Source organism: Camelina sativa, chromosome 1, assembly GCF_000633955.1.
Source record: "Camelina sativa cultivar DH55 chromosome 1, Cs, whole genome shotgun sequence".
NCBI classification, from domain to species: Eukaryota; Viridiplantae; Streptophyta; class Magnoliopsida; order Brassicales; family Brassicaceae; genus Camelina; species Camelina sativa.
The window spans coordinates 13,371,434-13,389,116 of record NC_025685.1 but is presented as its reverse complement, the minus strand read 5'-3'; the positions used below and the strand labels follow the sequence as shown (position 1 = coordinate 13,389,116).

Here is a 17,683-nt window from a genome sequence, read left to right as displayed (position 1 = left end):
ATGAAGATAAGGACGTGTGAAACAAAAATGTGTGAAACAAAAAGATGCAAAAACTAATAAGTGCAAAAATTGAAATCAAGTAGAACGACGAAGAAACACAATTGTTGGATCAAAACATTGCAACTTTATATAAACAAAGAGGTGTAAAACAAAGGGTGCCTACATGGAAAGTTGGGGGTGCGACGAAGAAACACAATTGTTGGATCGAGTCTTTGAAACTTTTGAGATCATTAACAAAGGGTAAGATCATTAATAATACTTAAATAATAAAATAACTCTTTTCAAAATCCATAAAAATCTGTATATATATAAAAACAAAAAGGTGTGAAACAAAGAAGTGTGAAATAAAAAGGTGTGAAACAAAAATCTGAGAAAACTAACAAGTGCAACCATTTAAAGCTAGGGTTATGACGAAAAAACATAATTGTTGGATCAAAACATTGCAACTTTATATAAACAAAGAGGTGTAAAACAAAAATGTGTGAAAACTAACGGGTGCTAACATAGAAAGCTGGAGGTGCAATGAAGAAACACAATTATTGAACCGAAACTTTGCAACTTTTGAGATCATTAACAAAGGGTGAGATCATTAATCATACTCAAAGAACAAAAACTCTTTTCAAAGTCGATAAAAATCTGTATATATATAAAAACAAAGAGTGTGAAAACAAAGAGGTGTGAAACAAAATGGTGTGAAAGAAAAATGTGTGAAACAAAAAGGTATGAAACAAAAAGGTGCGAAAACTAACAAGTGCAACCATTGAAAGCTAGGGGTACAACGAAGAAACACAATTGTTGGATCAAAACATTGCAACTTTATATAAACAAAGAGGTGTAAAACAAAAGGGTGTAAAAACTAACAGGTGCCAATATGGAAAGCTGGGAGTGCAACGAAGAAACACAATTGTTGGATCAAAACATTGCAACTTTATATAAACAAAGAGGTGTAAAACAAAAGGGTGTAAAAACTAACAGGTGCCAATATGGAAAGCTGGGAGTGCAACGAAGAAACACAATTGTTGGATCAAAACATTGCAACTTTATATAAACAAAGAGGTGTAAAACAAAAGGGTGTAAAAACTAACAGGTGCCAATATGGAAAGCTGGGAGTGCAACGAAGAAACACAATTGTTGGATCAAAACATTGCAACTTTATATAAACAAAGAGGTGTAAAACAAAAGGGTGTAAAAACTAACAGGTGCCAATATGGAAAGCTGGGAGTGCAACGAAGAAACACAATTGTTGGATCAAAACATTGCAACTTTATATAAACAAAGAGGTGTAAAACAAAAGGGTGTAAAAACTAACAGGTGCCAATATGGAAAGCTGGGAGTGCAACGAAGAAACACAATTGTTGGATCAAAACATTGCAACTTTATATAAACAAAGAGGTGTAAAACAAAAGGGTGTAAAAACTAACAGGTGCCAATATGGAAAGCTGGGAGTGCAACGAAGAAACACAATTGTTGGATCAAAACATTGCAACTTTATATAAACAAAGAGGTGTAAAACAAAAGGGTGTAAAAACTAACAGGTGCCAATATGGAAAGCTGGGAGTGCAACGAAGAAACACAATTGTTGGATCAAAACATTGCAACTTTATATAAACAAAGAGGTGTAAAACAAAAGGGTGTAAAAACTAACAGGTGCCAATATGGAAAGCTGGGAGTGCAACGAAGAAACACAATTGTTGGATCAAAACATTGCAACTTTATATAAACAAAGAGGTGTAAAACAAAAGGGTGTAAAAACTAACAGGTGCCAATATGGAAAGCTGGGAGTGCAACGAAGAAACACAATTGTTGGATCAAAACATTGCAACTTTATATAAACAAAGAGGTGTAAAACAAAAGGGTGTAAAAACTAACAGGTGCCAATATGGAAAGCTGGGAGTGCAACGAAGAAACACAATTGTTGGGCCAAAACTTTGCAACTTTGAGATCATTAACAAAAGGTGAGATCATTACTACTGCTCAAAGAACAATTTTTTTTTTCAAAATCCATAAAAATCTGTATATATATATAAACAAAGAGTGTGAAAACAAAGAAGTTTGAAACAAAAAGGTGTGAAAACTAACAAGCAACCATTGAAAGTTAGGGGTACGACGAAGAAACATAATTGTTGAATCAAAACATTGCAACTTTATATAAACAAACAGGTATAAAACAAAAGGGTGTGAAAACTAACATGTGCCAACATGAAAAGCTGGGAGTGCAACGAAAAACACAATTGTTGGATCGAAATATTGCAACTTTTGAAATCATTAACAAATTATTTAATAGATGTGATTTTTAAAAGATAGGAATAAGACAAAAAAACACGATTATTGAAAAAAAATTTACAACTATTAAGATTATTAATAATTTTAAGCCATTATATGAGATAATAGAAATATTCTCATATGTTAGATTAAAGTTAACTCTGAGGGTTTGCTATTATATATAGATTCTTCATACAATATAGTGGTCAATTATTAACTTATTAGCATCCGAACATTTTTTCTTCGAAGTGTAACTTTTTATATATTGTATTGCAATGCAACATATTCCACAAATGGAGACAACCATCTTCTTCTTTTTTTTTCTTCTTTTTTCTATGAATGTTAATATCATTATGAAGTAAAACTGTTTTAGCTTTACAATGTTAAAAGTCTATGCTTTTGAATATTTGACAACAACAAAAAAGAAGAGATAAAACAAGGAGTCAGTCAATTAATTACAACTTCAACTCTTTTGGATGAAACTGATTCGAAATTCTTTTAAAAAATTGTTTCTAAGAAGAAACGAACCAAAAAATTGAAAATTTAAGCCAAAAGGCCCAAAAAACCCCACAAGAGTGAACAAACTTATTCGGTTTGTAATTACCTTTTTAATAGATTCGCTATATAGTAGTATCATACTAATCTATTTTTCACCTTTAGGTCATTTTCATGTTTTGCTCGACTGTCTCGGCAGTGGTTTTTATTATTTTGGTCCCAGAACGTACACGATAACTTTAATTGATCCCGTAGCAATAAGATTAAAATATACAGTGATCAGTAAACACAAAAACAAAAAGAAGAAATAATAGTTATCGACGTGTAAGTGTTTTGTCGTGACGGGGAGAAGAACTCTATGAGTTGCACCCGTGATGAGGAACCCCCTCTCCATTGGATCAATATTCTCTATATTCTTAACAATTTAAAAATATGGTTTATTATATTTTAATAGAACAGTAAGCTTACATCAGTCGAGATGGATCAAGATCTATTTTAGGCCTAATGTTCTGTATACGTGGCACCAAGTAAAAATTTTGCACGAGAAATAAAATAATATTTATATGTTTTTTTGTTGGTAGGAATAATGTTTGTATATTTTTATTAATAAGATTTTTAAATTTTGCATTAAATAAATAAAATATTTGTGTGTTTTTATTAATTAATATGTATGTTTTTTTGTGTTTTTCATTTATATTTTTCATGTTATTTTTTGTCATAATAATTTGAAATTGTTTTTTGTATTAGTTTTTATTTCCTACTCGATTTTAATATAAATGTTATTTTTTAAAGTTTTTAAAATTGTAATATGTTTTAAATTATTATATTATTAAATTTTATAATCTTAAATATATTCTCTTAATAACCAGTTTCTTAAACAAAAAATCTAAACTAATAATATTATATTATTTTAATAATATTTTTACTTTTAAAAACACTCTAAACAGTTCTCTCAATATAGATGCCTTGAATGTATTGTTTACCGAGGAAAGCTGTAAATGGATAAACTTGCCATTTTCGGATTCTCTTTTGTCGTCTTCTATATGAGTAATCAAGAATTAGTTTGTTAATTAGAAGATTTGATAGTTTTGGAATTTTTATAGTTGATAAAAGAAAAAAGAAAAAAAATATGAGGGATACACGTCACGATTCTGGGGAGAGACGTGGCGAGTTTGACTTATTGTGAGGTTTTCAGTTATATGCTTTGCTGATTACAGCTGTGTGACCAATTCCTTTGCGGCTCTTTTTTATATGGTTTTAACAATTTTGTTTAATAGTCAAGTGATAAAAATGGTGAACCCAACATTTTTAGATTGTGTGAAGTTTTGTGTATGTTTTTCTTTACTTATATTTGAATTATTTATACTTAATTATCGAATTGGTTACAAAGAATTTAAAATGTACGAGAATTAAACCTACGAGGTACAAAAATAGAGGAAACACATTTATTCTTGGTAAACTCAAGTGATGATTTCTTGAATCAAACCTGATAAGATAAGTTTCTCTAAGTCAACTACAGCTTGATAAGTTTCATCGATCTGAAACTCACTTCTCCAACCCAAGTCCCAAACTCCACTTGTCATCTCAGTCTTCTTATCTTTAAGATCATTCTCCAACACCATGTGAATGCTCTCTTTAACGAAGCTGTTCTGTTCTGAAAACGTGTCTCTGTAACTTCTCAGAGACTCAAACTCATCACAGACTTCCGTTAACAACTCATCAATGTCCACTGAGCTTCGTTGGGGACTCATTGGTTTTGCTAGTAGAAGGCTTCTACGTCTGGCTACTTCTTTGGCAAAGTCTAGTGCAAGTCTTTGGTCTGTGGTCACAATGCTAACTCTATTTCGAAAGGCTGATTCGTTGGTGTTGGTGTTGATGTCGAAGAGATCCTCTGCGTAGCCGATGAAATCTGAGGAGCTGGACAGGAATGTTTTAAGAGAGATTTGGGAGGTTTCTGGCTCATGTGAACGCTGAACTGTGGGAGCACAAGATGAAACTTCTCCATTGTCACAATGACCTTTACAAGAACAAAGTATGTATGATGAGACTTTTTAAAAGAAACAAACATTTAAGCATATCTTGAGAATTGAGAACTGTAGTAAGTAATAACTTTGATTGTGAAACTCTGAAGATGTGGTTTCTTCTGTAGAGAGTACTTGGTTAGGTGATCCACGTGTGTCTTGTGAAGAGCATGAATTATTCTCTGAACCGAGCTCGTTGTCTTGTTGTCGAAGTTTCTTCTTGGCCTAGATGAGAAACAGAGTTAATGAAACTACGTAAGTTAAGAAATGAAAAGTATGCATTGATTGCTCACATTTGGTCTAGTAGCTTCACCGGACTTCTTTAACCGACTACTACTCTTCTGCTCACCACTACTAGAGCTTGAGCTCAACCTGCTGGAACGTCCACTCTTGTTTCTTGATAAGTCTGAAGAATTGTTCGATTTCTTTTGAGTCGCAGTGTTGCTGGGTGGTTTAAGAGGTCTATTTCTATCTTTGCCTTCAGCAGTATCCTCCTTCTTGACGCCAAGCTTTTTGTTGGTTTTGTTGCCGCCTTCCATTGGTTTTCGATCTTTTGTTACAGCTTTGACATTGCTCAGAGACATTGGTTTGATCACCTTACCTTCATTCTGTTCTAGTTTCCGCACCATCTCTTTCGGTTCTTTGTCTTTCTTGGTCATCATACTTAATGGTAACTTCATTTTCTTGCTGTTTCCCTTGGCTAATTGATGATCTTTTCTCTGGTTACTAATCATTCTTGGATGAACCTCCCCTTGCATTCTTGGTTTCTTAGGTACAACCACTCGTTTGTTTCCCGGCTTCTCTTCCATTACCGGTTGAACAACACGCATAGGTCTAATGAGTACTATAGTTGAAGGATTCTCTTCAGGCAAAGATTGTAAAACAGCTTCTCTTGTAGAGTTGCATCTAACAGTTTCAGAACTCTCCTTCTTATTATTCATCTTCAGCTTCTGCTCTTGTCTTTCTAATGGCAGCTTTACCATATCCGCCTTATCGATATGATCCACGACGCTTTTGCTCGGTTCTTGGGTTGATGATACATCCAAACCCATAAGCCTAGCAATCAAACTTGGAGCTCTCCGTGGAACATCAGACGAAGCAGAGGACTTTGTAGAGCCAGAAACCATAGAAGATTGGCTAGAGCTCGTTGACGACGACGCAGCTCCAGACGAGGAAGCAAAATGATCACTTCTAACAACACGAGTCTTAGTACCTTTTGTTTGTGACACAAGATTCTGCCTAAGAAAGCTTTCTCTAATCACTTTTCTCAGCTCTTCATAACAATCTTTTGATGCTACATTCTCTTGAACCATCGTCCGTTTCTCAATCCTCTCTCCGAATCTATCAGACATCGATCTCTGAAACCGCAAATCTCTTCTACCGTCTTTACAAACACTCGGTTTCTGCTTAATATCATCTTCTTGAATACTACTGAGCATAGCTAAAGACTCTTCCAAATCAAGCGCTCCTCTCAACAAATCTTTCGCTATATCCTCAGGCCTAGACGCAGTCTCAAAGCTAAACCCTTTAGACCATGAATCAATCGCGACGTTCAGTTTCTGAATCCCTTTAGATACTCTCAAAAGCTGCAACGACGAATGAGGTGGAGCATCCTCGGAACTCTTCCGTGGAGGCGCCACAGCCATATCTGATCTCTCCTTGGCTTTCGAAGGACGGCTCTTACTCTGTTTCTTAATGGCACCACAGTCAACAACATCTCTTGGATCATCACACATTATAAATGATCTGTAAACTCCTGATCTCAGTTTCCCTTCAGGCATTGTTTATTTATTTATTTCTTACTCTCTGCAACAACAAAAAAAGGTCAAACTTAAATTAGATCTCATAAACAGTGCAAGATCTTCAACCCTAAGTTATGAATTCTCGATCTAATAAGACTAAAGACATCATTCTTTGTTTTTGTTCTTCTTGAATTTAGTACAAGAACAAACAAATTAACGAATTTTAATATTCTCTCTTAAGAATCAGAACTAAAGTGACACAATAAAACACAAAACTAACCAAATATGGAAGCTTTTGTAATAACCTCAGTTCCTTTTCCTCTGTACCCCAAAAAAAAAAAAAAAAACTTAAATCTTTACAAAAATTTATTAAAAAATCTCAATAAAGTCTGTGAATTTACTTAAGAAAATGTAAAACCCAGATGAGAAAACACAAAATTAGGAAGATTTCAATCAAACCTAACGAAGAGTCATCGCCTGCAAGTAACAAGAAGAGAGAGAAATGAAATGAGCAGACGAGTCAAACTTGAAGAGAGATTCCAAGCTTATGACTTCGTCGAAGGTTTCGTAAATTTTACACAGATAAGATCCTCTCTGGGGACAAGCTGATTCACTTGTCTTAATGAAAATTGAAATCTAAAAAAATACATTTTAATTTTTTTTATTCTATCACTATATGAAGAGATGGGGAAGATGAAGCGAAGCTACACGTCATCATCAGAAGAAGAAGAAGAACGGTGTTTGTAATTTCGAAAAAGGACAAAACTACCTTCCGTTAGTTTGTAACTAATAAAGTTTCATCTTTATTCGGTTCTATTTTTTTTTTTAATTATATAATCTCATTTAGTAATTAACTACATAATCTTTTTCGTATTAATGAAATTATTACAGTATTTTAGTATTTGCTGGCGAGAGAATCAAATGTGAGTAGAAAAAACGATTAAGTGAAGAGAATATACTTTTTAGAAAAGAAAAACATATTTGTGGATAAACTCGTGTTTGGTTTTTATTAATTTTAACAGCTGGGTGCAAAACGGCCGTGGAATGTTGTTATAGTGGTATTGAACTAAATTTATTTCACAAATTTGTGATAGTGATGTGTTGTAAATCATGTAGGGTGAAGAAAAAATTGGTGAATAAAAACAAGAGATGCATACAAACAAAAGACATTAGTAATATTCCTATTTTTGGAGAATTCCATTTCAATGACACTTTTTGTCTAGTTTCTCCACAATTGCAAATAATTTGGTTAAGCATTTATTGAAGAAATATCACCATTACCTATCATTTATTAGTATCCAACGACTTGCTAATCGAGTGTATCATTTCGTTAATTTTATTCATTACAGTTAATTTCCATTCGTGTATTTCTTCCATTCCACAAACTACAGTATTGTCTAGTCATTTTTCATGAAATTGGCATTGCTTGCATTTCCAAAAGTTTTAAATGGGACGACATATTTGACTTGATAAAAACGGTCGAACTAAATAAAGTAGGGACTTTCTAAATTTAATACTAATAAGGAATGTGGTTTTTGAATTGAACACATTTATAAGGGTTTACCAAGTATCTTCCAAATATGACCCGTGACAAGAAATCGCAAACATTTCAAGTTTGAATGTTATACATTACCACAAGACTGTAACCTTGTTCTTCGTCAATTAAGATTTTATAAGAAGATGTGTGAGAAGGATAACTTAAAAGAACACAAATCATGGGAATCCCGTAAGAAAAAAAAGTCATGTAAGTCAGCATTTTACAAATTAGGAGTGGTGTTTTTGTTAATTACTTAATACTAGATATTTCCAAAGGATGATTGATTCAAAATTTGAAGCAAAAGAAAGAGAAGGTGTTATGCATTAATATAGTCACATGGTTCTTGCAAAATAGTGACCGCCGCAATAAATGCCCAAAATTCCTCTTTGGTTATCTCGGAGGCTAAGTGTGAAATCATTAACAAACATTTCTTTAATTTTCATGTGCAGTGTTGGCCTTAGATTCACACATTGCCTATCGACAAAAGACCTATCTCTGAATGATCTAAGCTCCGACATTCAGAATTTTAAGTTCGACTAGTTAGTTATGAATTTGATTAATCGGGCATTCGGGCTAATTCTAATCTCATTTTGTTTGTATTTATGAAACACCGATTTTGAGTTCGGTTAATTCTTCTTTAAATTATATACGTACATGGTATATATTATTAGTTATAGAATATGGGCCCAACTTTATAATTTATGTACTGTAAAACTAATAGAATATATGGGCCTAACTTTATTATTTGTCTATCTATATAAGAAAAGAACCGTGAAAAGTTAGAAGCCCTAACTTTTTTATCTAAAAACAATGACGATCATCTCTGATCTTCCGTGGGAACTAGTAGAAGAGATACTCTCTAGGGTTTCGATAACTTCTCTCACACCTGTTGGATCCACTTGCAAACAATGGAGAAGTCTATTCAAAGATGAGAGCTTTACACATAAGCACTGTGGTAAAGCAACCAAGGAGTATATGATTACAATGACTTGCGAGTATTATTTTCAAATTGATATGTCAAACGAGATTTAGTCGCCATGATATCAAAGGCTTGTCATCTATAAAGGAGACAGGTGAATTACGTTGTCGAGTCAATAAATTTAAAGTAGTCTATCAGTGTGACGGTTTATTGTTATTTATCACTCAGGAACCCTCAGGGCTGGTGGTATGGAACCCGTATTTGGTGCAAACCAGATGGATCCAACCTAGAAACGATTACTACTTATCTGATTCGTATGCTATAGGATACGACAACAAGAACAACCACAAAATCTTGAGGCTTTTCTATGATAACTATCCTATTACAAGGCATGAATTCGAAATCTACGATTTTAAGTCTAATTCATGGAGGGTTCTTGATATCATTCCTAATTTTTATTATATATTTAAACGAGGCGTTTCATTGAAGGGGAATACTTACTTTCTTGCTGATAAAGGCGAAGATTTTGTAATATGTTTTGATTTTACAACAGAGATCTTTGGATCTCTTCTGCATTTGCCGTTTGATTTCAATGGTGATGTGACTCTATCTTGTGTTAGAGAAGAGCAGCTTGCGGTGCTTTTTGGTAGGTGCCGGGGTAGGTATGAGGTGGAGATATGGATTACAACTAAGATTGAATCCAATGCATTGTTGTGGAGCAAATTCTTTAAAGTTGCTATACAACCCGTGTGTAGATCTTACTTTTTATCTGAGTTTAAAGCTCAAAGTTTCTTCATTGATAAGGAGAAGAAAACAGCACTTGTTAGTGGTAAATACTTACTCAGTAACAATTATCGCTACGAGGCATCTATTTTAGTTGGAGAGGATGGGTACTTGGAAGAACTGGATCTCAGAGATGTGTTCTCTTATGTTCCAAGTTCGGTGCAGATCCAATAGTTATTTTCGTCCCAGTAACTTACACTACCTTTGTTTGTTTGTTTCTTTCTTGCACATCATCTCTTCCTTATATTCTTTAATTATTGTTTCAAGACCCAAATATGATTTGGATTTTTTTCTTTGGTGTTGTTTTCTTTTTCTCTTTATAGACGTAAAAATCTCATTAGGAATGAAATATATGTTTTGCTTTTACCAAAAGCTTAATCGTAAACCTCTATAAATTAAATTAATATTATGTAGATTAAACACTATAAATTAATAAATTTTGATGATTGACAATGTAAAAAATAACAAAATTCGATAAAATAATAAAATAATATATTTTTTTAAAATTTCTATGTAAAATATAGTCCAAATAATATCATAAATTAATAATCATGTAAATTTACACATATTTTTATATATAAGAATTTGTACTCGCGCATGCACATAATTTTAATTTAAATATTTTATATCAAAAAAAAATTTAGTGTTGCAATAATGTTTTCTTGGCAAATCAACAATATATCACATGGTAACAAAATGACTTAAGATCTTTGTGGAAGAGTAAACAATATTGTCGACAATTTTCTGACTTTTTATCTCCAGAAGAGTTCATTTCATATTCATAACCCTTGAAAACATCTATTTAAAAGTTCTAACGTCAAATGTGGATCGTTGGCCTAATTATATTGATATCTTATATTAAATGCAAATATACAAAGTTTCATGAACATTTTACAACGAGATTCTCCAAGTGCATCAGCTACCATAATAGAATTTTTAACCAAGTCAAGAATGCTTAAATGGTTAAACCTATAACCCGACAATGAATATATGTTCACTAATCTAAGTTACATATTTTTCTAAAACCTCATATGTTATTTTTAGATGTTAATTTTATGATGCAACCTCAGCTTCATCTTCACAAAAAACATAGACTACTTTAAATATGTTGTTTCTGCCAATGTTTTGGGTTAAAAGCATTTGATAAAATTGATGAAATCTCAACCTTGTTTTATATATTTTTTTAATCATTTTATAGAATTGTAGCTCCAATTGATAATATGCCTCTTGAGATACTACATAAATCATATGTCATTTTTGTAACGGCTTACATATCATTTTTTCTATATTTTGTGACCATTGATTTTATTTTTAAAGATGGATTATGTTTTCAATATTATTTTTCATAGTTTTCCCAAAGAAATTATGACCCTTATAATGTCTTCATTTTAGATCAAAACTTTTAAGTTGAGTTGAGTAATCTTTTATTTTTCTTTAAGTAAAATTTAATAATAAATCTTTGTAGTATACGTTTCTTAGAAACTAATGTTTCACTTCAATTTTATTTTTATATTTATAATTTTATAAATACAATTACATAAATTATTTTTTTACTATATCATGCATTAAAATCTTACTTCCATTCTAAAACTCATTAACCCATTCTAAATTTTGGAATATGATCATTTTTGGTTATAATTTGAATAATAACATTTTTACTAAAACAAATTTATAGTATCATTTTTATTATTTTAAAATTTTCATTTATGTTAGTTCATTTTTATATAACTATTATTTTTATTATTTACCAAAACAAATTCATATTATTGTTTTTACGATTTTTAAATTTAATTAATATTACTTAATTCGTTTTATTTATTTTTTATAATTATTAATTATAAGTAATAAATATGAAATGAATGAATATTTAAAATAGTAAATTTTAATGCAAAAATAAATGTATAGCATTTCTTAGGTGGATGTTGAGAGAAGAAAGAAAAGTTAATTATATATATATATATACTAGCAACTGATCCGCGCTACGCGCGGTAGTTAGATTAAAGTGTATTCCGGGTTTTGTTGTGTATATTATTTTTTTGGTTACGTAAATTCATATTTACGTTTGTTTTTGTATTTGATTTTGGTTGCTTAAGTTGTTTTGTTGGATATTTTTTTTATACAAATAGGTTTTGCATTAAGTATAATTTAGTTTGTTGTTTATTTTTAAAAAATTGAGATCATCTTGTGTGTTTTTTAATGTTTTAGAAAAAAATTATCATTACAAGTTAACATTGTGTAGTTGAAGTTGGTTTGCTGTAGTTGTTAGTTGTGATTAATTTATTATTATTTGTCATTTTGTGGTTGAATTGTTATTTAATATTTTGATATGTATTTTGTAAACTGTTGAAGTAGTTTTTTTTGTCAATGTTTAAAAAAAACATTTAAAAATGGATGTTTTTAACAAAAGATACATGATTTTGATAGTTATATATAAATATATACAGAATTGTTTTAATTGAGGAAATGGAATATGTATCCATATGTGCAGAATATTACTCCCTCTTCTTAGTTGGGGTTTGTCTTCAAGATTCGTCAGTCGTTCCTTAAAGGATGTTGTATTTGCATAGAGGGTATGTTGCTCATTTTAAGCCATTTCACAATACAGGTCGAATGAAAATGGTGGTTACAAGGAAGAGCATGAATCTCTGCACCATCCTCGTATGAGCTCAGACATATGCAACAGTCCTGTTAAGAAAAATCAATTAGAAGAAACATTTTGGAACTTCATAAAGCAGAGTTAATTGTTGTCATAGAAGATTGACTTTACCGCATCCTCAGCAAGCAGCGTTCTTCCAGTTGCTAAGCATAGTCTTTTGGTCGGTATAGGAACCATTTTGCCAGGTCCGGCAATATTCTTCTCGTTGGTATGGAAAGCCTTAAATTTAAAGTGGAAGAACACCGAGCTCAGCCTCTGATACTCCTTCCACTACAACAAATATGGGTATTGATAGCAGACGATTAATGCTATGATATGGTTATTATAGCGTTTTCATGAATGCTATTAAAACAGACGCTATAATAGAGGGGCTATATACGATAGCGTTTCTGGGCTGGTGCTATCGTAGGATATCCTTTCATAGCATATATTAATTGTTATATTATAATGTTTAATAACACATATATCGTGCTATATATAATAATACTTTTTGCCTGCTATATTTACGATAATCGTAGCTATCTTTTCTTGCTATGATTTAATTTTTAGTAGCTCTATGTTAATGCCATTTGATTATTTATCTTAGCATCGGTGTTGAGCTATTTGTATCTGAGTTGTAGCTTTTATTATGTGCTACTAAGTGAATGTATAATGACTTCATCTGCCTGCTATAACTATCAATTAGGTTTGTCTTCTTGTTACTATTAACCGTTCCCTATACAACATATTCAAATGAAATTACAATTTGAAAGTATAGAAACCTGTGATAAAGCTGAAATTGTATTCGAGAATAGAAAATATCAAACATTGTTATGATACACAAAGAGCATACTATCCAATTCCAGAAATCCCAAACAAAGAACACAAGTCTCATTTGTCACAACAACGAAAGTAGAAAATCATACGGTTCTTACTCGACATCAAATGATGACAACATTTTCTTCAGGCCATGCTATAGTGGTACCAATAGCATCCTCCATACACTCAATAGCAGAATTAGGCCTCCAAACCTTTGCATCAGGCACCTTGACTACATCAATCCACACACAAACTGCATTATGACCCAAGGGAACAAAATGCACTAACTGATCTGGGTTGTTTGAAGACCAGCGTCCTTCTGCAACAACCATATTCTGACCAGTAATGTCCAGCAGTTTGCACTTCTGATCCTCCTTTACAATCCATTTCGGAGAAGTATGCTGCATTGTATAAATAATATGCAGAGCTTACCAAAGGCATCAGTGCTAACGATCATAACATATTTTATAAGTAACAAAACATTGAAATTTACCTTCTGAGATGAACTTGAAGGAGATTGTGAAAGTGGTTTTGAACCCTTCACAAGAGCTGCTGGTGTGGGTACGTGTGACTGCGTGCGAGGAGATGCTGTACCTGGTGCCTCTGTACCTAAATCTTCGATTATAACTCTGTTGACTGGCCATGCTACAAACGACTTCAAAGAGTCATGATGATTTGAGAGTTCTTCTGTTGGCCGCCAAAGAAATATCTCAGGTTCATTAACCGCATCCACAAAAACTTTAATGGCATTTTGTCCAAGAGGAATTCCATTCACCAAAGCTTTAGGATCACTAGTCTTCCAACGGCCTTCAGCAACAGGTTTATCATCATTTGATAGCCAATGTAGAAGTTTGCACTTGTATATGGAAGTTGTATTTGGGCTCTGTTAAACAAAATAATTCCAATATAGAAAAATATTACTAGATTTCAGTGAGAGTGAATGAGGTTCCAGCTGATATAGGACGACTTCGAGGATGAAGTGATTCTCATACTCAATGTTCCTCTCCTCTTTTTCTTCTATATTTGTTGTCGTCTTCAAGAAATCAGAGTAGAACTTCATGCATTCTTCTGCAAGATATGACTCAGCTATACACCCCTCTGGTCTTGCTGGGTTTCTAACGTAGTCTTTCAATACTTTCATGTACCTGTTTGTAATGAACAGCAATAAGTCCAATTAGATTCACTAAGTTAGTCTTGAAGATGATACTAAAATTAAAAAAAAGGACACTACCTCTCAAATGGATACATCCATCGGAAATGGACATGACCAGCTAGTCGGGCTTCTCTTCCTAGATGCACACACAAGTGTACCATGATGTCAAAGAAACTAGGTGGCCAAAATCTTTCAAACATGCATAGAGTCTCCACAATTTCTGTTTCCATTATTTGGAGTTGTTCCATATCAATCACTCTTTGGCACAATACATTGAAGAATGCGTATAGGCGGAAAATGACTATTCTAGGACCCTTAGGAAGTAAACCTCTAACAGCAACTGGTAGCAATTTTTGCACCAAGACGTGGTAATCATGAGATTTAAGTCCCATCACTTTACACTCTTCCAATGATACACAAGTAGATATGTTAGAGAAATAACCATCCGGACCTTTAAAATCAAAGAACCGCTTACAGAATATTTTCTTTTCTGACTTTGACAAAGACCAAGGACCTGCGGGAAGTAGTGTCCTTTTATCGTGAGCTTTTGGATGCAAATCTTTCCTGATACCAAGAGTTTCGAGGTCCTTCCTAGCTTTTAATCCATCCTTTGAATTGCCACAATGTAACAATGTGGCAATCAAGCTTGCAGCCACATTTCTCTCAACATGCATCACGTCTATGTTATGTCTTACTGGGAGCTCCTTGTCAAGACAAAGCATAAAATAGAGTAATCAGTTGAAAGTCATATACAAGTGATGTTAATGGAAACTCTATAAGTGGTGACAATGGAAACTCTATAAGTATTTTACATACCTCCCAATAAGGCAATGTGAAGAATATTGATCTTTTCTTCCATCTAGATAACTCCTCTTCATCTTTTTATACTAAGTTTTCTTCTTCATCATCAGATTCACTGTATTCATCTTCCTTATCAGATGGTATATCACAAGCAGCTCTAGATCTCTTTTTCCCAGTCTCTTTTCTATTACCAAAATCATTATTGTAGTTTCTCAATAGTATGGAAATATATCTACCCGTGAGTATCCTTCCCTTTGTTCCATACTCTGCTTTACCATCAAACCAACTCTTCTTTCCTCGAAATCTATGTGACGGAGACAAACTTTTTCGGTGGCACATATATACAAACTTCCTACTATGACTCAACCACAAACTATCTGTGTGCTTCCCACATATAGGACAACCCATTTTACCATTTACTTTGCAACCAGCAAGATTTCCATATGTTGGGAAATCACTAATGGTCCAAAGCAGCACCACCCTCAACGTAAAAGTTGTTTTACTAAATGCATCGTAAGTTATCTCACCTTTAGACCACAAATGATTTAAATCTTCTATAAGAGGTTCTAAGTAAACATCTATGCTATTACCAGGTTGGTGCGGTCCAGGAATCAACAAACTAAGCATGATGTTTTCCTCCTTCATACATAAGTCAGGAGCCATGTTATAGTTAACGAGCAACATAGGCCAACTACTATATCGGCTGTTCTTCATGTTGAAGGGGTTAAACCCATCAATAGAGAGCCCAAGTCGCAAGTTCCTCTGCTCAGCTGCGAAAGAAGGATACTTGTCATTCATTGACTTCCATGTCACTAAGTCTACTGGATGGCGCAATTTCCCGTCAGTGCTCTTGTTATTGAAATGCCATCTCAAATCCGCAGCCACTTTCTCCGATCTGAACATCCTTTTCAGACGAGGGATAATTGGAAAGTACACCAAAACCTTATGTGGAACACCCTTTTTGATTTCCCCAGTGTGCATGTTGGTCTTCCATCTTGAAGACTTGCATTTTGGACAAGTATCAACCTTCTTCAGCTTCTTTCTGAATAAGCAGCAGTCGTTCACACAAGCATGAATCTTTTGATATCCCATATCAAAAGATTTCAGAAACTTCTTGACGTCATAGGTTGATGTGTGCAGTACATTGTCTTCAGGTAACATTTTTGGTAAAGTTTCCAGTAAATCATCGAAGCTCTTGTCTGACAAGCCATTCTGAGTTTTAATCCGAAACAATGTAACTGTAGCTGAACAGAATGAAAGACCTTAGTTCATGAGTTAAGAAACAATATGAACCATATTGGAGTTGATCATGGAGTTGTTGATGGAAGATTGTCCTCCTCAGCTGACTGAGAGGCTATAAACTCAAGGAAAGCTGGATTAGTGTGGCGCATGAACTTTGCCATCAAAGTCAACTCTTTGATCTCGCTCTTTTACTCAGCCACAAGGAGAGCAGTCTCTTTTTCTCGAGCAGCAGCTTCAGCATTGAGAGTCGCTTGAACTTCAATCTGACGTTGGTCTTCCTTTAGTTGCTCTTGCAATGTAAGAAAGGCTTCGGTTTGTGATGGTTGATGGCCCTTGCCCTTACCAAGAGTATCTTTGAGGCTTCCAACACCATAAGGAGTTCCTCGTGAATCCTTCTCAGTGCACTGTTTACAAAACAAGAAAAACAGTAAGTAAAGAGCAAAACAAGAAAAACAGTAAGTAAAGAGCAAAACAAATGGATGATCGAGTAGAAATGCTACTTTACCTCAAGAAAGATGGCAGTATATTCATCGCTGGTGAGCTCTCGATGGTGTGAACTACCATCTGAAAGAGTTAAATCTGCCTCGAGCTCAGCCATCTTCTCTTGCAACTTCTGCTGATAAGCTTGATGGATTTTCTCTGCCTTGCCATCAACATAAGAACCATCCGGCTTTGTATGTGTTTTGAAAAAAACTTCACCCATACTGACCTCTCTTCCCAACTCTTGTTCCTGCAATGTTAGAAAGTAAAGAATAGTTATGAAAGTGTTTAAAGATAGAAATGTTGATAAATGTAACTAACAAAATAGAAATGACTTATTACCAGATCATCTTGGATTTCCCTATATGACTTAGGGCCTGATAAGTGGATGTGAGGACCGAGACCATTACGGTCAGACATACGACACTTGGAATAGGTTGAACTCTTTTGCTGTTGTTCTTCAGTATCCCACTTATCAACCATCTCTTGCTAGAGAGTACCTTCAATCCATGAAGGTTTAACTCGAGACGTCCTTGTATCGCTAACCATGCCCTTCATCCGGCGTTTACAGATGGTGTTGAAATGTTCTTGAACGGTTCCTGTTATCAAGGGATCCCAGGTGTGAGTTTTCTACATAACAAAGAGAGAGAAGAAATTATGTCAGTGAAAGTCAGTGAAAACAAGTAATAAACACATGTAGAAAACAGGTTACATTGGACTATTCTTACCGCAAACTCAATGAAGTATCTCTATTTTCTATCCGGAGGCACAAAAGTCCAAATATAATATGGACC

General features: G+C 33.6%; 2 protein-coding genes across 3 annotated transcripts; one reads left to right on the top strand and one right to left on the bottom strand.

Annotated features, from left to right (window-relative positions):
- On the bottom strand, positions 4,106-7,246 carry LOC104789678. 2 transcript variants are annotated; one of them, XM_010515341.2, is made up of 5 exons: positions 6,980-7,246; positions 6,801-6,841; positions 5,072-6,584; positions 4,868-5,003; positions 4,106-4,774 (listed from the first exon to the last, which is right to left on the bottom strand). In XM_010515341.2, exons 3-5 carry the CDS (start codon positions 6,557-6,559, stop codon positions 4,218-4,220), a joined length of 2,181 nt encoding a protein of 726 aa, XP_010513643.1. In that variant the 5' UTR covers positions 6,560-6,584; positions 6,801-6,841; positions 6,980-7,246; the 3' UTR covers positions 4,106-4,217. The 2 variants fall into 2 exon arrangements, with proteins under 2 accessions (XP_010513643.1, XP_010513646.1); XM_010515344.2 differs by lacking the exon at positions 6,801-6,841.
- LOC104707655 (F-box protein At3g19880-like) lies at positions 8,868-9,933 on the top strand. Its single transcript, XM_010424046.1, has 2 exons — positions 8,868-9,012; positions 9,530-9,933. Exons 1-2 carry the CDS (start codon positions 8,868-8,870, stop codon positions 9,931-9,933), a joined length of 549 nt encoding a protein of 182 aa, XP_010422348.1.

What these genes read in the sequence shown, in the direction of transcription:
- LOC104789678 (XM_010515341.2), bottom strand. Translation starts at nt 6,559, where the DNA reads ATGCCTGAAGGGAAACTGAGATCAGGAGTTTACAGATCATTTATAATG. An exon ending in GTGAAGCTACTAGACCAAAT is followed by an intron (nt 5,004 to 5,071) that starts GTGAGCAATCAA and finishes TTTCTCATCTAG; the next exon opens with GCCAAGAAGAAACTTCGACA. An exon ending in TTCAGAGTTTCACAATCAAA is followed by an intron (nt 4,775 to 4,867) that starts GTTATTACTTAC and finishes GTTCTTGTAAAG; the next exon opens with GTCATTGTGACAATGGAGAA.
- LOC104707655 (XM_010424046.1), top strand. Translation starts at nt 8,868, where the DNA reads ATGACGATCATCTCTGATCTTCCGTGGGAACTAGTAGAAGAGATACTC. An exon ending in CTTTACACATAAGCACTGTG is followed by an intron (nt 9,013 to 9,529) that starts GTAAAGCAACCA and finishes ATTTTACAACAG; the next exon opens with AGATCTTTGGATCTCTTCTG.